The sequence below is a fragment of the Mauremys reevesii genome, linkage group 5 (assembly GCF_016161935.1).
Source record: "Mauremys reevesii isolate NIE-2019 linkage group 5, ASM1616193v1, whole genome shotgun sequence".
Classification (NCBI taxonomy): domain Eukaryota; kingdom Metazoa; phylum Chordata; order Testudines; family Geoemydidae; genus Mauremys; species Mauremys reevesii.
The window spans coordinates 120976399-120997203 of record NC_052627.1 but is presented as its reverse complement, the minus strand read 5'-3'; the positions used below and the strand labels follow the sequence as shown (position 1 = coordinate 120997203).

The 20805-nt window shown below is 40.4% G+C and overlaps 1 protein-coding gene across 5 annotated transcripts in view; it reads left to right on the top strand.

Annotated features, from left to right (window-relative positions):
• NSD2 (nuclear receptor binding SET domain protein 2) overlaps positions 1–20805 on the top strand; it is a 172445-nt gene that overhangs the window by 19213 nt on the left and 132427 nt on the right. For 4 of the 5 annotated variants that reach the window (XM_039541944.1, XM_039541941.1, XM_039541940.1 and 1 more), the window contains one exon: positions 11716–12344. In XM_039541944.1, the coding sequence (XP_039397878.1) occupies positions 11745–12344 (600 nt within the window). In that variant the 5' untranslated portion in view covers positions 11716–11744. The remainder of the gene's footprint in view (positions 1–11715; positions 12345–20805) is intronic. The other variant, XM_039541942.1, reaches the window with a different exon arrangement.

Below are 20805 nucleotides of genomic sequence, written 5' to 3'. Positions count from 1 at the left end.
GCCACCCACAATTAAGTGGCTGTTCAAGATTGTTATCTGTGCCTGTCTCACCAAAACACTAGCTACACTGGTAGAACCCTCTAGTATGGGTCACAGCTGTAGCAATATAACTGTGCTTATCCCAGTGTAGTTTCTGCCAAATACTAGTATAAGCACAATTATACTGATATAGCTGTGCCCGCACTAGAGGGTTTTACTAGTATTACTATATTGGCAAAACCCTCCTTGTGTAGAAAAGCCTTTAAACAGCTGTACCGCCTTTGGTATCTTTTTGCAGTTTTCACAGTGGCTTATGCTAGGGTGCTTCTGGCATCTGAGATTTGATTGAGTGGTTGAACAAATCCAATGCAATGGAAGTTTACGGGGTGGCATTCTGAGGAGTAGGGAGTACTGTATATTCGTTCATAAACCAAATATTTTTAGTAAAAAAGGGAAGCACCAGAGAAGGGGGTCAGTTTATGAATGGCTATAGAGAGGGAAAGGTGGGATGCAGCCCCTCCCCCCCAACAGAGGGAGCAAGGAGAGGCAGCAGAGCCAGAAGGGAAGAGGCGGGGCCAGAATCTCTCTCTGCTTCTGGCCACACTGCTCTCCCCCTAGCCTCTGAAGCAGCTGCAGCTCTGGGGCTAGCAGGCTGCAGCCATGCTGGTCAGCCCCAGCCCCCAGAGCAGGCGGAGGGGAGAGAATTGGGATGGTGAAAAGGAAAAGTGGTTAGAAGGAAAAAGGGGTGGGGCATAAAGGGTGGGAAGAGGTAGAAGAGAGAGACATGGATTAGGAGAAGGAGCTGCACCAATAGGATAACTAACTTGAGATTAAACTTGTCTGTCATCCAAGGACTGGTAGAGGTTTAGGAATACAACAGACACAACACTCAGAGCCCTTGTGGGAGAGTCACCTCACTGAATTCACTAGTGAACCCTAGACAACTGGAGGAGTAGCATTAGTGAGCTATATTATCCAACCCTCCTTTGCTAGAGGAAGGGCTACTGTCATGTGATGCTATTGTAACTGCCCGGAAAATAAGGGAAGCTTCAAGTACAGTCTTGAAAAATGTAGCAGACACGGTTATATTGGGAGGTGATGGTGGGGAGAGAGAGAGAATACAACCTCATAGTGATTATATCAGGTGCTGTACCCTAATAAGAAATCTAGTGTAGTTGCTCCCTTGTAGCTTTGGGTGGACAGGAATTAGGGAAGAAAATGGCATGCTGGTGTTGCCACCAGAGTGTGATGCTTGGATCCTGCTGTAGATGCCCACATCTTCAGTATATGCCTTGTTATTGAGTATGTGGTCAATTTGAAGTTCCTTTGCTGGGCTGGAAAAGAGTAGTTATCCTCACTTTCTCCTTGCTTCATGGGTGTGATTGGGAGGCTCAGCTATTTCCTTATAGGTATTTAGAGCGGAGATGGGGCTCCTCTTTCCTTAGATTGTTTTGTGGTCCTTTCCCTGGATTGTGCTCATACCACTGTTGCTGTCCAAAATCTTTCTTTCCTCTCCAATCTGGAGAATCTGATCAGTTTCAGTCAAATTTCCTGTTTAGAACAGCAGGAGTGACACTTAGAGGACACTCTTTCCTCATGATTTTGCAGAGATTAAATATAATCTTTCCTATCATACACACTTCCAGTTCCACCCCCAACAGTGGTTCTGTTGTTGCAATTGGTCAGGGAAATGTTTGGCAAAATGACATTGATCAGATATTTGTAATTATCTTTGCTGCACCAGAAACACAATATTAGTACTTGCCAAAGAAACCCCGCTTGCCGTCAGTGCTTATTGATTCTGGGAGTTAGTGTGAGGAAATTAATTTTCCAGTTTCTCCTTGCTTTTCATTGTGGGAATAGGTCATGAGTCTCCTGAGTTAGGAGGAAATCTGAGCACTCTTCCCCTTCTCTCTCTGGAAGTATCTTCTTTTTATAGCTTCTTTACTTAGGCATAGCTGTTGTTAGGCTACGTCTCGGTAGCCTAACAGGCCACAGCTGTCAATTCCTTCTCTCCAAGCTAGGCAGCTCTGGCAATTACCGTACTTAAAAGGCTATTTTTCTCCTGTCACATAGAGAAGGGATTCAGCCCCTTTTTTGTTCAGGCAGGGATAAGCCACATGTAAACATTATTTCTCTTAAATAAAAGCATGTTTTCATTTTAGGGTTTTAAATTCTGCTCCTTCTTTAAAAACAAAAAATTGGGGCCAGACCTATATTGCTAGAACTACTTTCAGTATTGCTTAGAACATCTTAGCACTTTTGATGAATAGCTACTGTATATGTGCATATATTGACCATTCAAATCTTCTTTTAAAAAAGTACTAAGATTTAATCTTTCTATGTAAATGTAACTTATAGAGAGAGTTTGGTAAACTTCAGTGTCTTACGCATTCATAAGTTTGTTATCCCAGGTTTTTTTTAGTTTTTCTAATCGGGCATTACATCTCAGATACATTAGTGTTGTATGGTTCTGGTTAAGGATGTACTTGAAAATTCTTGCATTTAGGTGCCTATAACCTTTTTAGGACTTAACCCTTTGGACTAAAGTTTCCCATGTTTGTTCTCAGACAAATGGCACATTTCTTTTTTTGGTAAAAATTTGTTTTGACTGTTTTATTTATCAGTGTGTGTCATGCTCTTAAAGTTTTTAATGCATTAATTTGCATTTAGATCACTCAGATTATATTTAAAACATCAGTCTTGCATATATTTAGTATTCAATGGGTCAAATGCTTTTGTTGTGACAGGATAAATTTGGGTTAGAAAGAAACTGTCCCAGTCTGATATTTTTCTTGTGCAAAGTAATTTCTAATGAAGTTAGCAGTAATTTTGCCTTCCTAACAATTGGGGAGTGAGGTCCTATGTTAAAAATGTTCTGGGCTGCACACTAGTGCTGTACTGCAAGACACACGAAAGTCTAAATGTTTCTTTGGCATCATGATTTTATATACAAGAGAATCTGAATGAACAAGTGTCCAGGATATTCAAATGTATTATTCAGAAGACGGTCTTATCCCATCCCTAATCCTTTTATTTATACGTGAATCATGTATGGATTCATTTAATTCTGATCTGAGAACAAGCACAAATTTTGGATGATCTCAAGATGGACGAAAGAGGAAGAGAGAGAAATCTCTTAGGATTACAAAACTAGCTTCATCTTATGTTTTCCTTCTCAAAAGACTTCCTACAGAAAATCTTCCATCTGTTGGCATTTTTCAACATCAGTTGAAAGCCTGATTTGTAGATGTTAAAGGTGGTGTTTGTGGATAAATGTTTTTAAAAGTTTATACACATCGATATGTTAGAGGGCAGGCAACTTTTGTGCTGTTCATCTTAGATGTTTTCCTGAAGCTATAGAGGAAGTTCAAGTTAAGTTTTCTTTTGATAACTTTCCTCCATTTCCTTGGCTTGGCAGAAAAACAATCCCACTTGGCTAGCTCATAATTTCTATGACACAGAAAAAGCATCTCTGAGATTGCTGCCAAGGTGGTAGAAAGAAATAATACCATATAAATGCTCTTAACAATCTGGACAGTAAAACATTGGAATGTGTTTTTGATATGCAGAATAAACACATTTGTCACCTGACTTGCTGTCATATAATAGATGGTCAGCTAGTTAATAGAACTGTTAAAATGTACATAAAATAACTTACTCTATGTACGTAGAAGCATTCCATTAATTATAAACAGTAAATACAAAGCCCTTGCAAGAACATGCATTTGTCCCATTAAAAACTTGCTTCTCTGTCCAAATCCCCCTTAAAACAAACAAACAACACAAAAAAATCACACTTCATTCAAAGAAAATGGTGTGTTCAGATACCTTAAATGGGTTCCTGTGAAAATAAGTATCCATTGTTTTCATACAGCAAACTTCTAGGCCCCGGACTTTCCCGTCTTTCCTCCTTGCTGATGTAGATGGCGCTTGGTGGGTCATTGGGCAGTATCCTATTAAGGCATTAACTTGAGCTCATTAGCTATTACTGATTTTTTTTGTATTAAGCTCTCCAGTCTTCCTCTTCTACCCCATGCGGAGCACTCCAAGTTAGAGGTTGGGTTTGTAGCTGCGCTTGTACAACATGATTGATTAGACTCAATTGATTAGACTCTTCCTGTTGGTATGCATACTTCCACCTATTCATGTTCTCTGTATGTATAAATATCTCCTGTCTGTGTGTTCCATTCTATGCATCCGAAAAAGTGAGCTGTAGCTTATGCTGTAATAAATTTGTTAGTCTCTAAGGTGCCACAAGTACTCTGGTTCTTTTTGCGGATACAGACTAACACGGCTGCTACTCTGAAACTTGTATAACATGGTTTTCCAAGAGGAGCAGAATGATGGTAACCCTAACCACTGTATCATAATATATTCCTGTAACATTGCTCAATCAGGTATCTCTTTCTGACTATCTCATTTCATTCAGTATTGTTACACTCTCATTCATAACCTCTAAGATCACAGCATTCCTGATGTATCTGCTACTGTTGACTCTCTCCTGTCTCTCCTTCCTCCAAAATGGATTCTCTGGTCACCTTGCTCAACTCTTCTCAATTAATTGTTCTTCTCTCCCATTGTTCCACTTAACTCCATCCCTGGCTAACACCTTAGATCTTGCTTCCTTGTTTCATCTATTCCTTAGCTTTCAGAAGTGGTGTGCCGAGTCTTCATTTATTCACTCTAATTTAAGGTTTCGCGTGCCGGTAGTACATTTTAACGTTTTTAGATGGTCTCTTTCTCTAAATCTATAATATATAACTAAACTATTGTTATATGTAAAGTAAATAAGGTTTTTAAAATGTTTAAGAAGCTTCATTTAAAATTAAATTAAAATGCAGAGCCCCCCGGACTGGTGGCCAGGACCCAGGCAGTGTGAATGCCATTGAAAATCAGCTCGTGTGCCACCTTTGGCACACGTGCCCATAGGTTGCCTACCCCTGCCTTAGCTGCTGAAAACCTCTGAATGGAAACCTAACACTAAGCAGATGATGATTATTCAGTGAATAAAGGCTTTTTCTTTAATTTTCTGCCATTTTTCTAACTAGTCTTCCCCCCCTCTCCTTTGAGTCCAGTGTTCACACCCTTTCTCTCCTGTATGCTGCCTTTTGACTTCCTCCTTCTTACCTTTTATCCCTATGTGCTGACTTTCTCAAGGCTTGTCTGCTTGGTGGGATAATGCACACTGCAAGGAAGGGAGGGAAGATTTCTAAAATGCACTAATGTGTTGTGCATTAATTGGTCTGCATAGATCCTGTTGGTGTACACTAAAAGCTCCTTAGTGCATTTTAGCCTGGTGACAGCATTATGTTAAAGCACACTTAGGAACTTCTAGTGTGGATCAATTAATGTGCAACATGTTAGTGTGCTTTAAAACAGTGGTTGTCAACAGGGGTTCTGCGGCCAAGAGCCTGAGCCCTGGCGCCCCCCGCTGCAGGGCTGAAACCCCAAGCCCCAGCACGCCCCTCCCACCCCCCCCAAGTACCAGAGCAGGGCATGAAGTCATCACCACCCACTTGCCTGGCCACCTGAACAATGCGTTTCACTCCTTTGTCAGTGGTTGAAAAACCCTTAAAATCATTCACACATTCTTTCCATAGGTTTTGCCAACATGCATTGACTGTTTCAGGCTTGATTGCATCCATTGCCTGTTTAATATAAGTGATGCAATCGGCAATGTTGAAGGACTTCCAGCACTCCATCACATTAAGATTGGGATCAGCATCCATAGTGCTATGTATCCGTGAGAATGTAAGCCTCGTGTACGTGGCCTTGAAACAGCGAATCATGCCTTGGTTGAGAGGTTGGAGGATGGAGGCGGTATTGGGAGGGGGTGGGGGAGAAAACAACATTGAAGTTGTCTATGCACAAACTGGAGTGCCTCAGGGTGGCCAGGAGCATTGTCTAGGATCAGCAACACTTTCAAGTCAAGTCCTTTCTCTTCAAGGTACCGCTTGACCTCCGGAATGAAACACTTGTGGAACCAATCCAGAAATAATGCTGCCGTCACCCAAGCCTTTTTATTTGATTGCCAAAACACAGGAGATTTTTGTTCTTGGGGATTTGCAGCCCTGTAGAGCAAGCCCAGCTTTATTAAATGCCCAGCCGCATTGCCACAAAACAACACAGTCACACAGTCTTTAGCTCCTTTGAAGCCAGGGGCTTGTCTTTCTGATTTCGAAGTATAAGTGCGGTTGCACATTTTTTTTCCAGAAGAGCCCAGTCTCGTCAGCATTAAAAACTTGTTCCGGAAGATAGCCCTTCTCTTCTATGATTTTCTTTGTTCAGGGTAGGCTTTTGCTGCCTCTTCTTTGGCAGATGCAGCTTCACCAGTAGTCTGCACATTTTTGAGGTTGAAGCAGTTCCTAAAACTGTCTGGCTTTGAATTCCTTCTCATCAGAAGGCTGTCTCTCTTCGGCGGGAGATTTGAAAAGCGCGTAGAGGCTAAGAGCCTTTTCTCAAAACATGTTGCCATCGATAGGCACGCATTTATGGTTCATGTCTTCCCACCATAAGTTTAATGCCTTTTCAGTCTTCACTAAAGTCTTATCATGCACCTGGCTTGTCACCTTAGCAGGTATTGGAGCACTTGATGCCACGGCTTGATGAATTTCTCTCTCTTGATTCTTGATGGCACGGATGCTAGATTCGTTGTGGCCATATTTACGCGCCACGTTGGAGACCGACATACTGTCTCTCAGTAAGTCCAACACAGCCAGTTTTTCCTCCAGCATTGAAACAGATAGCTGTTTCTTTGGTTGAGCACCAGATGAAGTAGTTGGCTTGCATTTAGGGGCCATGTTATACAAAAAATACGTATCTTTAAACACTAGAATCACATTCAGCACAGTGAGATGCTCACACTATGAGAGGCATTCAGGAACTGAGACCAACTGAGGGAACACATCTCCCATCTCACACTCACTCTGGGGCATATGCTCATTGAGTGGAATGGTAGGTGGAATCGCCTGCACTACTGTAATTAATTTTTTTTTTTTTTGACGAGCACATATAGTTGAATTTGCTTGAGTTAAATGCGCGTATGATGAGACTCCACTGTCATTTGATTATTGAGATAATTTCTAGCTGTCTGGTTTTGTAGGTTAAATTTCTTTTGTCAGATGACTTTCTAGTTTAAAAAGAAAAGCGAGAATGAGAATTCATTTTTGTTAAAAGAAAAATGTTGTTAATGAATTACTACAGGGTTGTAAAATACAAACCTTAATCCAATAGGCCTCATAGTTGTTGATCAGATGTTCAATTAGCCACTAGAGGGAGCTCTTAGCCTCATTTAGGTCTCTGTATATGGCAGGTTTTCAGAGATCTTTTTTGTATGCTAAGGCAATTTAGATATTTAAAATAAACTACTGGCTTTTTGTGCTATAAAATTACACTAAGAATTTGGGTGGGAAGTACAAGATTAGTCATACATATATCATTTATAGTAAAAATAAGTGCTCAAAAAGAAATGTTGTGCTCATTGCAATAACTTTAAATTTCATAGTTTATTCTGTGATGGTTATGTCTCCTTAAGTAATTTGGCTGGAATCACTATTCTTTGGTAGGAACAATTCATGCTAAAAATTCCATTGAATTTGAGTATGAAAGACTGGAATTTACTAACGTGCCTTAGGTTTTCAGTTTCATTTTTCTGTTAAAAATGGAATCACTGTTTTTAGAGGAGAGTTTCTGAGGTGGTTTTGTTTTGTTCGTTTTCACAAATTTCCTGTACAATTACCAACTCTTTAAATTTGTCTTGTAAATACTGCTTCCAGCAGCATTAATCAGTCTAGTCATTTATCAGGTACTATGCTTAATTTGTTCACAGTAGTGCTTTCCAAATTCAGTTTCAAACATCTTCCAATTATACCATTGGGGGAGTGCTTCTGTAGAGGAGCACTCTAGAGATTCGAACTGATGTGTAACTTTAGGGCTTTCCTACACATATAGCTGTGCAGCTGCAGTGCATCTGGTGAAGATGCTCTATGCCAATGGGAGAGAAGCTCTTCCGCTGACATATGGATGTCCACGCAACATAAATTATGCCAACATAAGCTGTAGGGTAGATATAGTCTTCAGACTCTACAACTCCAAGTGACAACGAGAGAGGTTATGGAGTATGAAATGTGGTGAAAACACAGCATTTCCCCTGACCTTAGTTGAATTCAACTTCCTGGTTAATATAATTATTTTTAAATCTTCACACATGGAGTTTGCTTTTTTTAACCTTAAAAATTCTGTTACCATCCAAATCTGTGCTGATTCTCACATCTCTCCTTCATCTTACTCCTGACACTTTTTCCTGGGGGTCTCACTACCACCTTATTTACAATCAGAATTTGTTTCTTGGATCACATAGTCCATCTAGTTCTTTGACTCTAGTAGTAGAATGATCACTGTTCAGGTAGGCATAATCAGAATAGATTATCTGTTCATTGGATTTATTCAAGAAAAGAAGTTGTTTAGACACAAGAAATGGCATTCCTTTGTGTAGCCTGAATCAGGGGTTCTCACAACAAAAGTTTTGGTGGCCTCAAGAGTGTGGCCACCAACTCTTGCTGGTGGCCACTCTGAAAATTTTTCCTAAAAAATTGATTTTAGGAAAAACAAGTAAATATGCACATACACATGTCCAAATCATTGTAATTTACTTATGTAGGGTTTTTTTTTCTTTTCAGACTCAATAATAAAAATAATGTACAGTGGTCTCTATTCTTTACTGGACCTAAACAGAATAGAAACACAAATAAGGTGCTTTGCACGTTCTTGTATTTTTTTGTAGTTTCTTTTGCTTCTTTGGTTGCTTACTAGCTGGTAAGTCTGCTGCTATGAAACATGATACTTATATGTTAATCACTTTTCACAGCCTCCAAGCTAACTACTAAATCTGCTGTGAAAAGTGATATTAACAAATATCACTTTTTTCACAGCAGATTTACTCAGCCCCAGCAAGCCCAGGGACAATTTAAGCCCTGGATGGGGAGGTGCTCCTCCAACTTTTTGTTTTTGGGGGGGGGGGCTTGAGGGAGGCTTTCTCTCCTGTCCCCTGCCCCCAATCACCACCCAGGAGGCTGTGGCTGCAAAAAAAGCCTGTGGTGGCCACGGTGGCTGCATTTAGAAACACTGGCCTAAATTATCTGTGCAAAAGGCCTCCAGACCTTACTGTCTTTATTTTTGCTAACTCTGATATAACACTGATGGAATCAGAGACATCTAAAACTAATAAAAAAGTAAAAGTGTGACTTCAGCTACATGTGGAAACTGGCGAAACATCCCATAAAGACAAGGTTTAGAGAAACAGTTTCTTGATACCTTAAATTATTGTTTCAGGGAACAGCTAGCTCTGGAGCACACAAGAGGAAAGGCTGTTCTCAATGTAATCCTAAGGGCTTGGCTACACTTACAAATTTGCAGCGCTGCAGCAGGGTGTGAAAACACACCCTCTGCAGCGCTGCAAATTGCGGCGCTACAAAGCGCCAGTGTAGTCAAAGCCCTAGCGCTGGGAGCCGCGCTCCCAGCGCTGTCCATTATTCCCCACAGGGAGGTGGAGTACGGACAGCGCTGGGAGAGTTTTCTCCCAGCGCTGGCGCTTTGACTACACTTAGCGCTTCAAAGCGCTGCCGCGGCAGCGCTTTGAAGTTTAAGTGTAGCCATAGCCTAAGTAACATACTGGAGTTCAAGAAGTAATAGGCTAAACCACTAAATAATAGAGACCTCAATATAACTCAGCTCAACATCTTTGAGGAAGAAATTCCACCAAAATCTAGTGCTGTGGCACAGAATGTCACAAAGGAGATATCAGCTGTCATGCATAAGTCAATCATTAATTGATAGGAGTTTGAACAAAAGTATTCTGTGGTAGGCAGCTATTCAGTGGTTGCCCATTATGGGTTTTCTTACACCTTCATTGGAAGTATCTGATACTAAGCTAGATGGATATGATGTGAATCTGATCTGATCCAATATAGCAGTTCCTAATTGATTATGTCAAAGCAGAACTTGTGAATAGGTGTTTTAATTCCATTCATCCTGAATTCATAGCTGTGTTGCACTTTGCCAGTATTAATTATATATGAATCTATAATTAGAATACTGATCTGGGTCCTGCTAATGTTAAACTATGGTGTATGCATATAGAGTAGAGGTTCCCAAACTGTGGGGGCAGGGAGGGAGTGCCACCAAGCCCCGCTCGACTCCCAGCTCTGCTCCAACCCTGCCCCCAGCCTCAGGCCCCAGCTCTGCACCCAGTCCCAGCCTTGGCCCCTGGCCGCGGCTCCGTTCGCAGCCCCACTCCCAGCCCCAGCTCTGACCCCAACTGCGGCCCCAGCCTCAGCTCTCTTACCCCTCCCCCCTTGCGAGCTCTGGCTTGGTTCAAGGCAGGGGAGAAGGGGTGTGACGCTGAAAAGTTTGGAGACCACTGATATAGAGGTTTATGCTACATTAAAAGTATCTATTTCCTACTGTTCTTCTCCAGAAAGAGAGAGAAAAGTAAAGTCGGTGCAGATGGACTGCGTTTCCTGATGCTTTCTGTTTGAAAATGTAGGGTTTTTAACACTAAAATGTGCTGGGTTTTCTTTTTTAAATTAATTTTTAAAACATGTCTAGATCTGATTATGCAGCTGAAACTGCATTCGTGTATAAACTTCTTCAAATCTCCTTTGTTTTGGGGAATGGATGTTACAAAATGGTGTAAAATCATAATAAAAACCACATTTTAACTCTAGATTGCTGGTTTAAATTTTGCAGTTTGGTCATTGGCCTGAGGGAAGTGATCTTACTGGCCACTCCAGTTCCTAGTGGACAAATATCCACATAATAAAACCACCACCATAAGTGGAATTAATTACTGACAGTCTTAGCAGAGAAACTAAGGATAAAGCATGAAGACTGATCTATACTTTTTCCCTAGAGGGGGGTGCTTTGATGGCAAGGTTGGCCACCATTTGCAATCTAGTGTGAAGTTTGTCTTGCCACTTCCCATAGTGTATCTCGGGGGTTCTCAAACTGGGGGTCGTGAGGTTATTATGTGAGGGGTTGCAAGCTGTCAGCCTCCAACCCAAACCCCACTTTGCCTCCAGCATTTATAATGGTGTTAAATATATAAAAAAGTGTTTTTAATTCTGGGGGGAGTGGTGTGGCGTGGAAGTCGCACTCATAGGCTTGCTATGTGAAAGGGGTCACCAGTGCAAAAGTTTGAGAGTTACTGGTGTATCTATTATGTGAATACACAGGAAATTTAAGTCTAATCTGGTACACTTTACTAGAATTAAACAGGTTTTTTTTTACGTAGTTTTGTTACTAATACGATGTTATGTTTAAATTTTAATCTTTACACACTTTTTAATGTTTTTGAAGTAAATGGAACTGCTTGTGTAAATTATGTGAGAAGGATTTGAGCTGTAGATGATTAAAATTAATACTCTAAAATCACTTTGTTTTCCTATTTGGAGTTTGCTAGAACATGTTTAGTGAAATTAGAATGATTTATTGTCAATTGTTACTTGTTAGAATTTTTGGTACTTATGCACTGGTAATAAGTAACACACACTGCAATGCTCAGGTTGCATATTTTGTAGAAAGAAATCTACATTTTTTAAAAAGAATTATTTAAAAAAGATTTTTGAGATTAAAGCCTTACAGAAGCAGCTTTAACCAGACACTAAAATGACAATTCTTTTAGCATATTCTTCTATATTTCTGTATTTTAAAAAAATCTTTTTGTTTTTGTTACAGCAGTGTAAGACTCGAAAGATCTGGGCTGAATGGACTTTAGCATCAAAAGAAGTTCTCCTCTGTTAACTCGAAAAATTGCTAACCACATCAAAATGAAACAGGTACCAGAGATCCTTGGAAATGCCAATGGGAAAACACAGAATTGTGAAGTGAATCGTGAGTGTTCTGTCTACTTAGGCAAAGCACAACTTTCTGCCACTCTACAGGAGGGTGTCATGCAAAAATATAATGGCCACGATGCCCTTCCATTTATTCCAGCCGATAAATTGAAAGATCTGACTTCTCGTGTGTTTAATGGTGAGTCCGGGGCACAAGATGCCAAGCTGCACTTTGATCCCCAGGAGATGAAAGGAGTTGGAACACCACCCAACACTACTCCTATCAAGAATGGCTCTCCAGAGATTAAGCTGAAAATCACTAAAACCTACATGAATGGAAAGCCGCTTTTTGAATCTTCCATTTGTGGAGACAGTGGAGCAGCTGTGTCCCAGTCAGAGGAAAATGAACAAAAACCAGCAAACAAGGAGAGGAGAAATAGAAAAAGAAGCATAAAATATGACTCCTTACTTGAGCAGGGTCTTGTTGAAGCAGCGTTAGTATCGAAGACTTCAAGCCCCTCTGAAAAGAAGGTAGTAAGTCTTGTTTTTTAATCTTTTTGCCACTAGCCTTGTTTGTTAATCAGATTATTGCTGCTTGACCCATGAACATACCAGGTGTTTCTATTTCAAGTATTTTGAATATACACCTTCTCTCAAGCAAGTTAGTCTTGTCGATGTTTTTAAATCCAGAGCCATTTAGATCTTTGGACCATCACACTGTGCCCAGTTCCTAATACCCTGAATGTTTTCTGAGCATTACTCTATTTTCCCTGGCTTCAAATGAAGTTGAATGACTTAAAAAGACAAATGTCTAGAGTTGCTTCATTGTCTGCTCTTGAATTGATTACATAAACATAAGTTTTGCCTATTAAACTTCAGCACATAACCTCTATGATTAAGTTGTGGCTACCTTTTTCAGATAACTTTTTAATTTCTGATTTTAAGTTAGCTATATTTAACACAACTAAATAGGTATGGAGTCATGTTACATGTACTCATCAAAGGTCTCCACGTTTTTGCTGAACTTAATTTATTATTTCTATTTTTAAAATGTGAACAGTAGTGCTTGTTTAAATACAGCTCATTTTGTTATATTTTAAAGTGTCAGAGTTATATTTTAAAATGAGGAAATAGCTTCATTTTTTGTATTTCCCATTATGAGAAGAGAACCTGTTCTCATCACTCATATAACAGGAAAGTATCCCATGAAAGGTTCCATGTATGTATGTATGTTCATAACGTTCAATGGCAAATTTGGAATAGTTTTGTATAGAGAAATCAAGACTAACATTTATTAGTAGTATGGCCAAAAGAAAGATGCTACTCTTATAAAGAGTTCCTTTCAATTAAAGTTATAAAATTAAATGATTATATATAAACACTTAATAAATTATGGCTTTATTTTCTATCAAGGCCATGTTTGGGTCCTTTTTGCTGTCATCCTGGGCTTAAATCTGACATTACAAGAACTTTTAAGTTTTGTTTCCTCAAAATTATTAAATTAATACCATGAAAACATTTGTAACTAATTTGTTTTTTAAGTTCGCATCAATTGGACCATTTTCATAAGTATCAGGAATGTTACTCATGTTCATCTAAGAAATTTTAGATCTAATATACAGGATGAATAATAAACATTAGCACTAAAACATTTCTAAGAATTTTTGCGGACCAAAAAGCATAAAATAGCTTATTGTGCTATACAAGGAAGTATATAAATATAGCTAAATCTACTAAGTTAAAACTTAAGACTTAAAACTTTAAATTAAAATGTTAAGCTTCTCTAAAATGCTATGTTAAAATGATCTAATTAGAAAGTTATTTTCAGCTACAGAAAATGCATAAAATGATAAAATAAGATTGTAACCGGTATCTAACAATTAAGCACAAAGTGAACACTGAATGCAATCTTACTTCAGTGGAAGTTAATATTTGACTTCTTGGCACAGTGATCTCCCTGGTTGTTTGGGACAGTGACTCATGAGCCACTGATAGCTTTGATGTTATAGAAGTAGATTTGTGGCCCACTTGAATGTATTCAGCAAGCATATCAGTCTGAGAGAACCAAAAAATCTGACATTTCTTTCGAGTTGTAGCAGACCAACTGATTGCTTTTCTATAAACCATCTTCACACAACAGCTTTGTATCTATCAGCTGTAAATTTTGCCACTGGATCATGTCCCCTGCAAATTTGAATCTGAAGTGATCCATTGATCATATTTGTGGAGGACATAAAATTTGAGGTAGCAAAGCCAGGAGAACGGAGCCAAATTGTAAAGTGACCTGGAGAGATTAGAGAGCTTCAGGCAACAAGGAACAGAATACTTCAGCTGGCTGGAATGATTGCAGAAAGGAGTGGCCCCTCATACAGTTGGACCCAGAGTCCCTTTTTTATTTGTCTTCACTTAACAATGCTTCCTGTATTTAGTAAGCTGCCAATTAAATGTGCTATTTAGTGTTTACCTCTTCTTACAGATAATTTAATAAAGATGTTCTTTAGGATATTGAAGAGATGAGTTTTCTTTAACATCAGCTTACTTCCTTCTCACCTCTCAATCCAGTGTTACTGTTTTTATAGCATGATTCCTTTTAAAACATGCTATTTATGGTCTGTAGTTCTGTTGTCCTACTGTAGGTTTTCTGTTCTTGAAATAATTGATTCATTATTCTTTTAGGAACTGAAATTGGATTTTTTGAGTAGTTAAGTCAATCACTTGCTTTACAATTTTTTTTTTTTTTTAACAATGGTATATTTCCTTTTTTCCAATCTGGTTCCACCAGATCCCTGCTTTAAAAAAGACAGTGGTTCAGTAAGTTCGCTATCTAACACCCTTAATATCTTATATTGAATATCTAGACCAGAGGTTCTCAAACTTTTTTTCATAATGAGTCCAAATTCCATTCACATTTGTGATTCCCATAATCCGTTATATTTGCAGCCCAATAACATCCTTGTACCAACCACAGCAGTTGTCGTTGAAAAGTAACACTAGAAAAGGATTGCATTTTTAGTTGACTTTAAAGTAATGTAGCAGATTCAAACAAGGGAAGCCAGCTCCATGTGACCAAATGTTTTTTTGTGGACCACCAGGAATTGCTCCACAGGCCACTGTTGGGCTGGAGCCCACAGATGGGGAATGATTCTTGTGGACCTCACAATGAGTATATATTATTCAAATTGTCCATGTATTCCCTTACCTGCTTATAATCAGCTCTAAATAGAGCTATATTGGACTTCTACAATTATTTAATGTCTGTACAGCACTTTACATTTTCCAAATGCTAGATAAGTGCCTGCTGCTTGTTGTATAGAAAGTTTTGGGGGAAACAAATTGAACTGCTAAGAAATTACCCTGTCTGGTGTTGCCCAGATAAATGGGACTTCAAAAGCAGTACTTCCCAACGATTATTTATTAACTACTGTTCAGAAGGTAGCATCATAAAAGCAACTGGGCCAGATCTCATCACCATTGAGGTAATACCATTGACTTCAATGGAGCTATGCCAGTTTACATCAGCTGAGGATTTGGCCCAGAGTGTTTAACATCGAGTGATGTATTATGAATATGCAAAGCCCAAATGATTGCTCTGTGTAATTTGTGGAGAGGCTTCTGATCTCTTCACTGATACTGTGGCCTACCCCTCCGTTAGAGTCCACTTTTACTGCTGCAGAGTGTTTAAGACTCTAGGCTTCCCTAATAACTTTCTACTAAATAATTTGCTTTCCTCAAGGCCCTCAAGCCTTTCTTGGTGGTTCCCAAGAAAAGCAACCTCTTGAAATAACGCTTCAGTGCCCTTTTTTACACCATGGCTATGGAACATCTTATGATTTTGAGGATTCAGGCACAAAGTGAATAGGGTTACTTCCTGACTTAGGTGGAACTGAAACAACACCTTACATAAGAAGTTAACAGTTGGTTGTTCTTCTAGTAGTGTCCCTGGGGTTCTCTATTGTAGGTGTGTCTGTGTTCCTATGCTGCTGATCAGAGAACTTTGGTAGCAGGGTCCGTTCAGCCCACACATGAGCTCCACCCGTCCGCCCTGGCTCTGCCAGTGTGCCCAGGTGAACCCTCCTCAGTTCCTTCTCAGCTGCCCCTGGCTGGAGACAGAGCTTTAGCTGTCCATTCGCCGATTGTGAACTTTTTTTAGAATTGTTAATTTTTAGCTTCCTTCTGAAGCCTCTTTTCTTTCTTTACTTCATTTACATTTTTATTTGGCTGTTGCTAAAAAAAAGAAAATACTTCGTTCATCAAGCGTGGCTGGGGGGGACTCCCCTGGACATGGTATGCCCGGCTCCCCAGGCTTCAAGGAAAGTCTCAGTGGCAAGGAATCTATCCCTTTGACTGACGGGGACACTCAGTGTGTCCGCTGCCTGAGGGAGAGAAACATCCCACAGAAATGTGATTTGTGTCAGTAACCAACGCCCAGATCCAGAAAGGACAGAGAACTGAGGCTTAAACTCCTCCTCATGGAGTCAGTCCTTCAACCACCCAAGCCATGGTGGGAGACCTCACCACAACTCTCTACTCTGAAGGGAGGTGTGCCGAAAGGGACACCCACCAGCCATTCACGTAAGGCCTCTAAGAAAAGATCTGTGAGTCCCCATAGTCAGCCCCGATCAACCTGAAAACAATCAGTTCAATCAGTAATCATGGATACTGACGGCACTGAAACCATCTAAATCCGGTACCTAGGACTTGTGGCACTGTCCCGACAGAGAGCGTTGGATTGCCTAAAGACTCAATGGGCAAAAGAAACGTAGATAATCCATCCTGGGGAAGGCTCTTGTGATATGAACATCAACATCGGTACTGCCTGTGGTACGCCAGGCACTGACAGACTATACTATCAGGTCCGAATCACTGGCTCCTTTGATACAGGCATCTTTGACACTGACAATCACCACTGGTACTGACGCCTTCGGCGCCGCCAGACTTTGGTGCACGACAGACTTTTTGGTGTCTGATGTTCCGGTACTGAGTTCACCTGGCGTCTTTGACTTGCTGACAACCTCTTGCTGTGCCCCACCCTTTTCGTTTTCTGAGTCAGAAAGTGAGCAAGAGGATGTGGTCTCCTGCCTCTCTTCCCACCTGCCGTATGATGCCCAATTTCACTATGGACCTGTCATATTGTCATCCTTATCCACAGCTTCCCTGGTTTGGTCAGCCATCATACCAACCACTGCATCCTTTTCTATCACAGTGGCCCTATTGGGATCATTGGCAGGCTCAAAGACAACAGGCCTCCCATAGTTCTAATGTCTCCTACCAGCAACCAGGGAGACACCCTCCTTCAGCTGCTGCTTCAAGGCCATCTGAACCCCCTGATCAGGCAAAAGAGGAACAGAAGGCTGAAGGTGAGGAGGAGGTTACCCCTCATGCCCATTTCTCTCATCTTCATCAGATGTGACAGTGATGTCCCCTTTGTCATCTATGGCAGATTACTTTAAACTGTTCCAGGACTGGCACAGCGGGTAGCAGAGGCACTAAAGATACGACTACAAGAGGTGACTGAGTCACACCACAAGCTAGTGGATATTTTACATTCTGCCTCATCCAGAGTAGCTCTCCCTATTAACAAGACACTCTTGAACCCTGCCAAGATCATATAGCAGACCCCTGTATCTGTCCCACTGACATGCAAGCAGGTTGACAAAAAATATTAAGTGCCGGCAAAAGACATGGAGTTTCTCTTTTCCCACCCACCTCTCAATTCAATCATTGTGGATGTGGTCAACTCAAAGGGCCCCCAATTTAAATCCACCCCCTATGACCCGGACTGGAGGCACTTGTATCTTTTTGGCAGGAAAACATACTCCTCTGCCACGCTTCACTTCCTCATTACAAACGATCAAGCCTTAATGGCAAAATACGATTACATGAATCATTTGAAACTGAGCTCTTTTATAAAACAGCTTCCTGATTCGCATAAGGAACAATTCAAGGCCATAAACAACAAAGGCCAACTGGCCGCTAAGACATCTCTAGTCTGCACTTGATGCAGCTGACATGGTGGCATGCTCCATTTCTACTGCTATCATGATGAGACCAGCCTCTGCTCTAATGGGCATGTGAAGGAATGGGACAACTGCCAGCACCAATAATTCTTTATGCAATGTTGTTGGGCACCACTAGGATGATCACTGATAAGACGTTTGTTTGGGGAAAAGGAGGAAAAATGTAAGCCAGCAGGAAATCCAGGGATTGTGATCTGCATGTGGTTTTCCCATGAGGCTTTCAGATCCATGTGGGAAAGTCCCAAACCTCTGACCTCAGTTAATATATTCTGGGATTGTATCCTCAGTTCCTGCTGTATGTCTGATTGTGACTCTTTGTCACTTTGATTCTTACATTCACTGCTCCAGCAATGTTTCATCCAGTGGGAAAACGGCAATATTTTCATAGATTCTAAGGCCATTCATAGAAGGGACCATTGTGATTATCTTCTATCCCATTCCTTCACGTGCCCATTATCTTGTGTGCCCTCCTGTACTGCACAGGCCATAGAATATCCCCAAAATAATTTCTTGAGCAGATCTTTTAGAAAAAACATCCAGTCTTGATTTAAAAATTGCCAGTGATGGAGAATCTACCATGACTTGGTAAATTGTTCCAAGGATAAATTATTGATAGAATGAATAATGCCGTATTTCCAGTCTGAATTTGTCTAGTTTCAACTTCTAGTCATTAGATTCTGTTATAACTTTCTCTGCTAGATTGAAGAGCCTATTATTAAATATTTGCTCCCCAGATAGGTACTTTATAAATTGTAATTGTCACTCCTTAACCTTCTCTTTGTTAAGCTACATAGATCAACTCAAGGAGCTCAGTCAGTATAATGTACTATTTTGTAATGCCTTTGCTTCAGGTGCTTTCCTGGTTAGGTAGCAGATGGTACCATCTGTGGTTACTAAACGTGGAACAGAGCTTATAGAATTTAGTATAGACAACTTTGTATGGATCCCTGCACCTGTAAGTAATGTCAGGCTGGATAAATTCTTGCACTTGAATTTCAGCCCCCTCAATTCAAGATAAACACTTCATGTTCTGGTGTCAAATGTGGTATTCAGTTAGAGCAGATTTTGGATGTTAGGGAGCTCTTATGGTAGGATACATGCAGTACACAATCATCGGCCATATGTAGCATGGGGAATAAAATCTCAGATCTTAATCCAAATCCCCCTACCGACAGTCTTAATCACAGAATTAAGTGCAAATTTTCTTTTGGTAGGTGGTGGTAGTAGTAGACCTTATTTGGTGTACACTGACTAACAATTAGAAGAAAGGTCTGGTTCCATGTGGGAGTGGTGAAGACCTGTAAGCCACTGTTACCCTTCTCCTGATGTTAACTTGGCCAGATCGTCCTTGGAAGCTGAGAGGATGATAGACTTTAGGTCTTCCTCAGAATTCTCTCTCATCCATCTGAAACAGTATGCAAAGGTCTTATTGTCATAGAGATAGTTCTAGTACTGCAGATACTTTGAAGATGTGATCATTTTTTTGGTTCTTGGGTTGTGGAAGAGTGTGTGTGCACTTACTTTCACTGTTTAATGCAGTTTCCCAGATTGTGGTTGTTTCCCTCACATCTCCGGCCCTGAGTGGGAAAGATATAGCTTGCTGCGAAGAGGCACTTACTTCATATTTTCAAGGTTAACCATGCAGTCTGTATAAAGTTCTGAGGGGTAAGCTGTTCCATTCCTTTCAGTGGTGGTAACTTAAATGCCAGTGATGATGCCAGTGAAATGTTAGCATTGTTAACCATTTCACTATTCATCAAAACAAAGAGGAGGAAGTATATTATACAGATCTACACAATCTTCTCTTGAGTGACTGCTCATAATAATAAGAGGAGATATACCAATCTCCTAGAACTGGAAGGGACCTTGAAAGGTCATCAAGTCCAGCCCCCTGGCTTCACTAGCAGGACCAAGTACTGATTTTTGCCCCAGATCCCTAAGTGGCCCCCTCAAGGATTGAACTCTCAACCCTGGGTTTAGCATACCACTGAGCTATCCTTCTAATGAGTATTTTGGATAGGCCTTTAATAACACACAGCAGAATTTGGGCTGAGTGTAATAGATTTAATTTTCCTGAAGAGGGGCTCAGCTTTCAAAAGTTTGAGAAAACTCTGGTTTAGTGGCTGTATTGTAATAACTATTGTTTTTGTGAATGCATCTAAAGATTGTTCATCTAATAGGCTTATTTTATAAAAGGTTAACAGTAGTATGCTGTCTGAGTGGGGTTGGACTTTGATTTCTCTGGAATCCTTCATTTGACCAGAAGGGATCAGTACAAAATAGCATTGTTAATGATTTCACTAAGTTCTGAATGTGTTGGCGGGAGAGTTAAAGTTAGAGCAGGGGTAGGCAACCTATGACACTCATGCCGAAGGCGGCACACAAGCTGATTTTCAGTGGCACTGACACTACCTGGGTCCTGGCCACCGGTCTTGGGGGGGCTCTGCATTTTAATTTAATTTTAAATGAAGCTTCTTAAACATTTTAAAAACTTTATTTACTTTACATACAACACTAGTTTAGTTATATATTATAGACTTATAGAAAGATACCTTCTAAAAATGTGAAAATGTATTACTGGCACATGAAACTTTAAATTAGAGTGAATAAATGAAGATTTGACACACCACTTACGAAAGGTTGCCAACCTCTGGGTTAGAGTTTGTCCCTGAACTGTGCACTAATCTAGGTCACCAATCCAGGACACCAGTTTTCTGTTCTAGTCCCTTTTGACTGTTCTTTCTATAACCACCTTAGGATTTGCAGTTCTCGGTCTCCTTTTTCCAGAGCACCCACAGTGAAGGATCTTTCCTATACTGTTCTTGTATTTTGTGCTTCTCCAGCAAAAGAAGCAGAGTGAAATTGATCTGAGGATCACAAAAGGTTGCATTCAGCTGCTGCTCTTGCTTGTACCGTACTTTAGGCGTTAGCATTAAAGACAGGATCCTTCATAGAGAGGTTCTGGAATTGTGCAG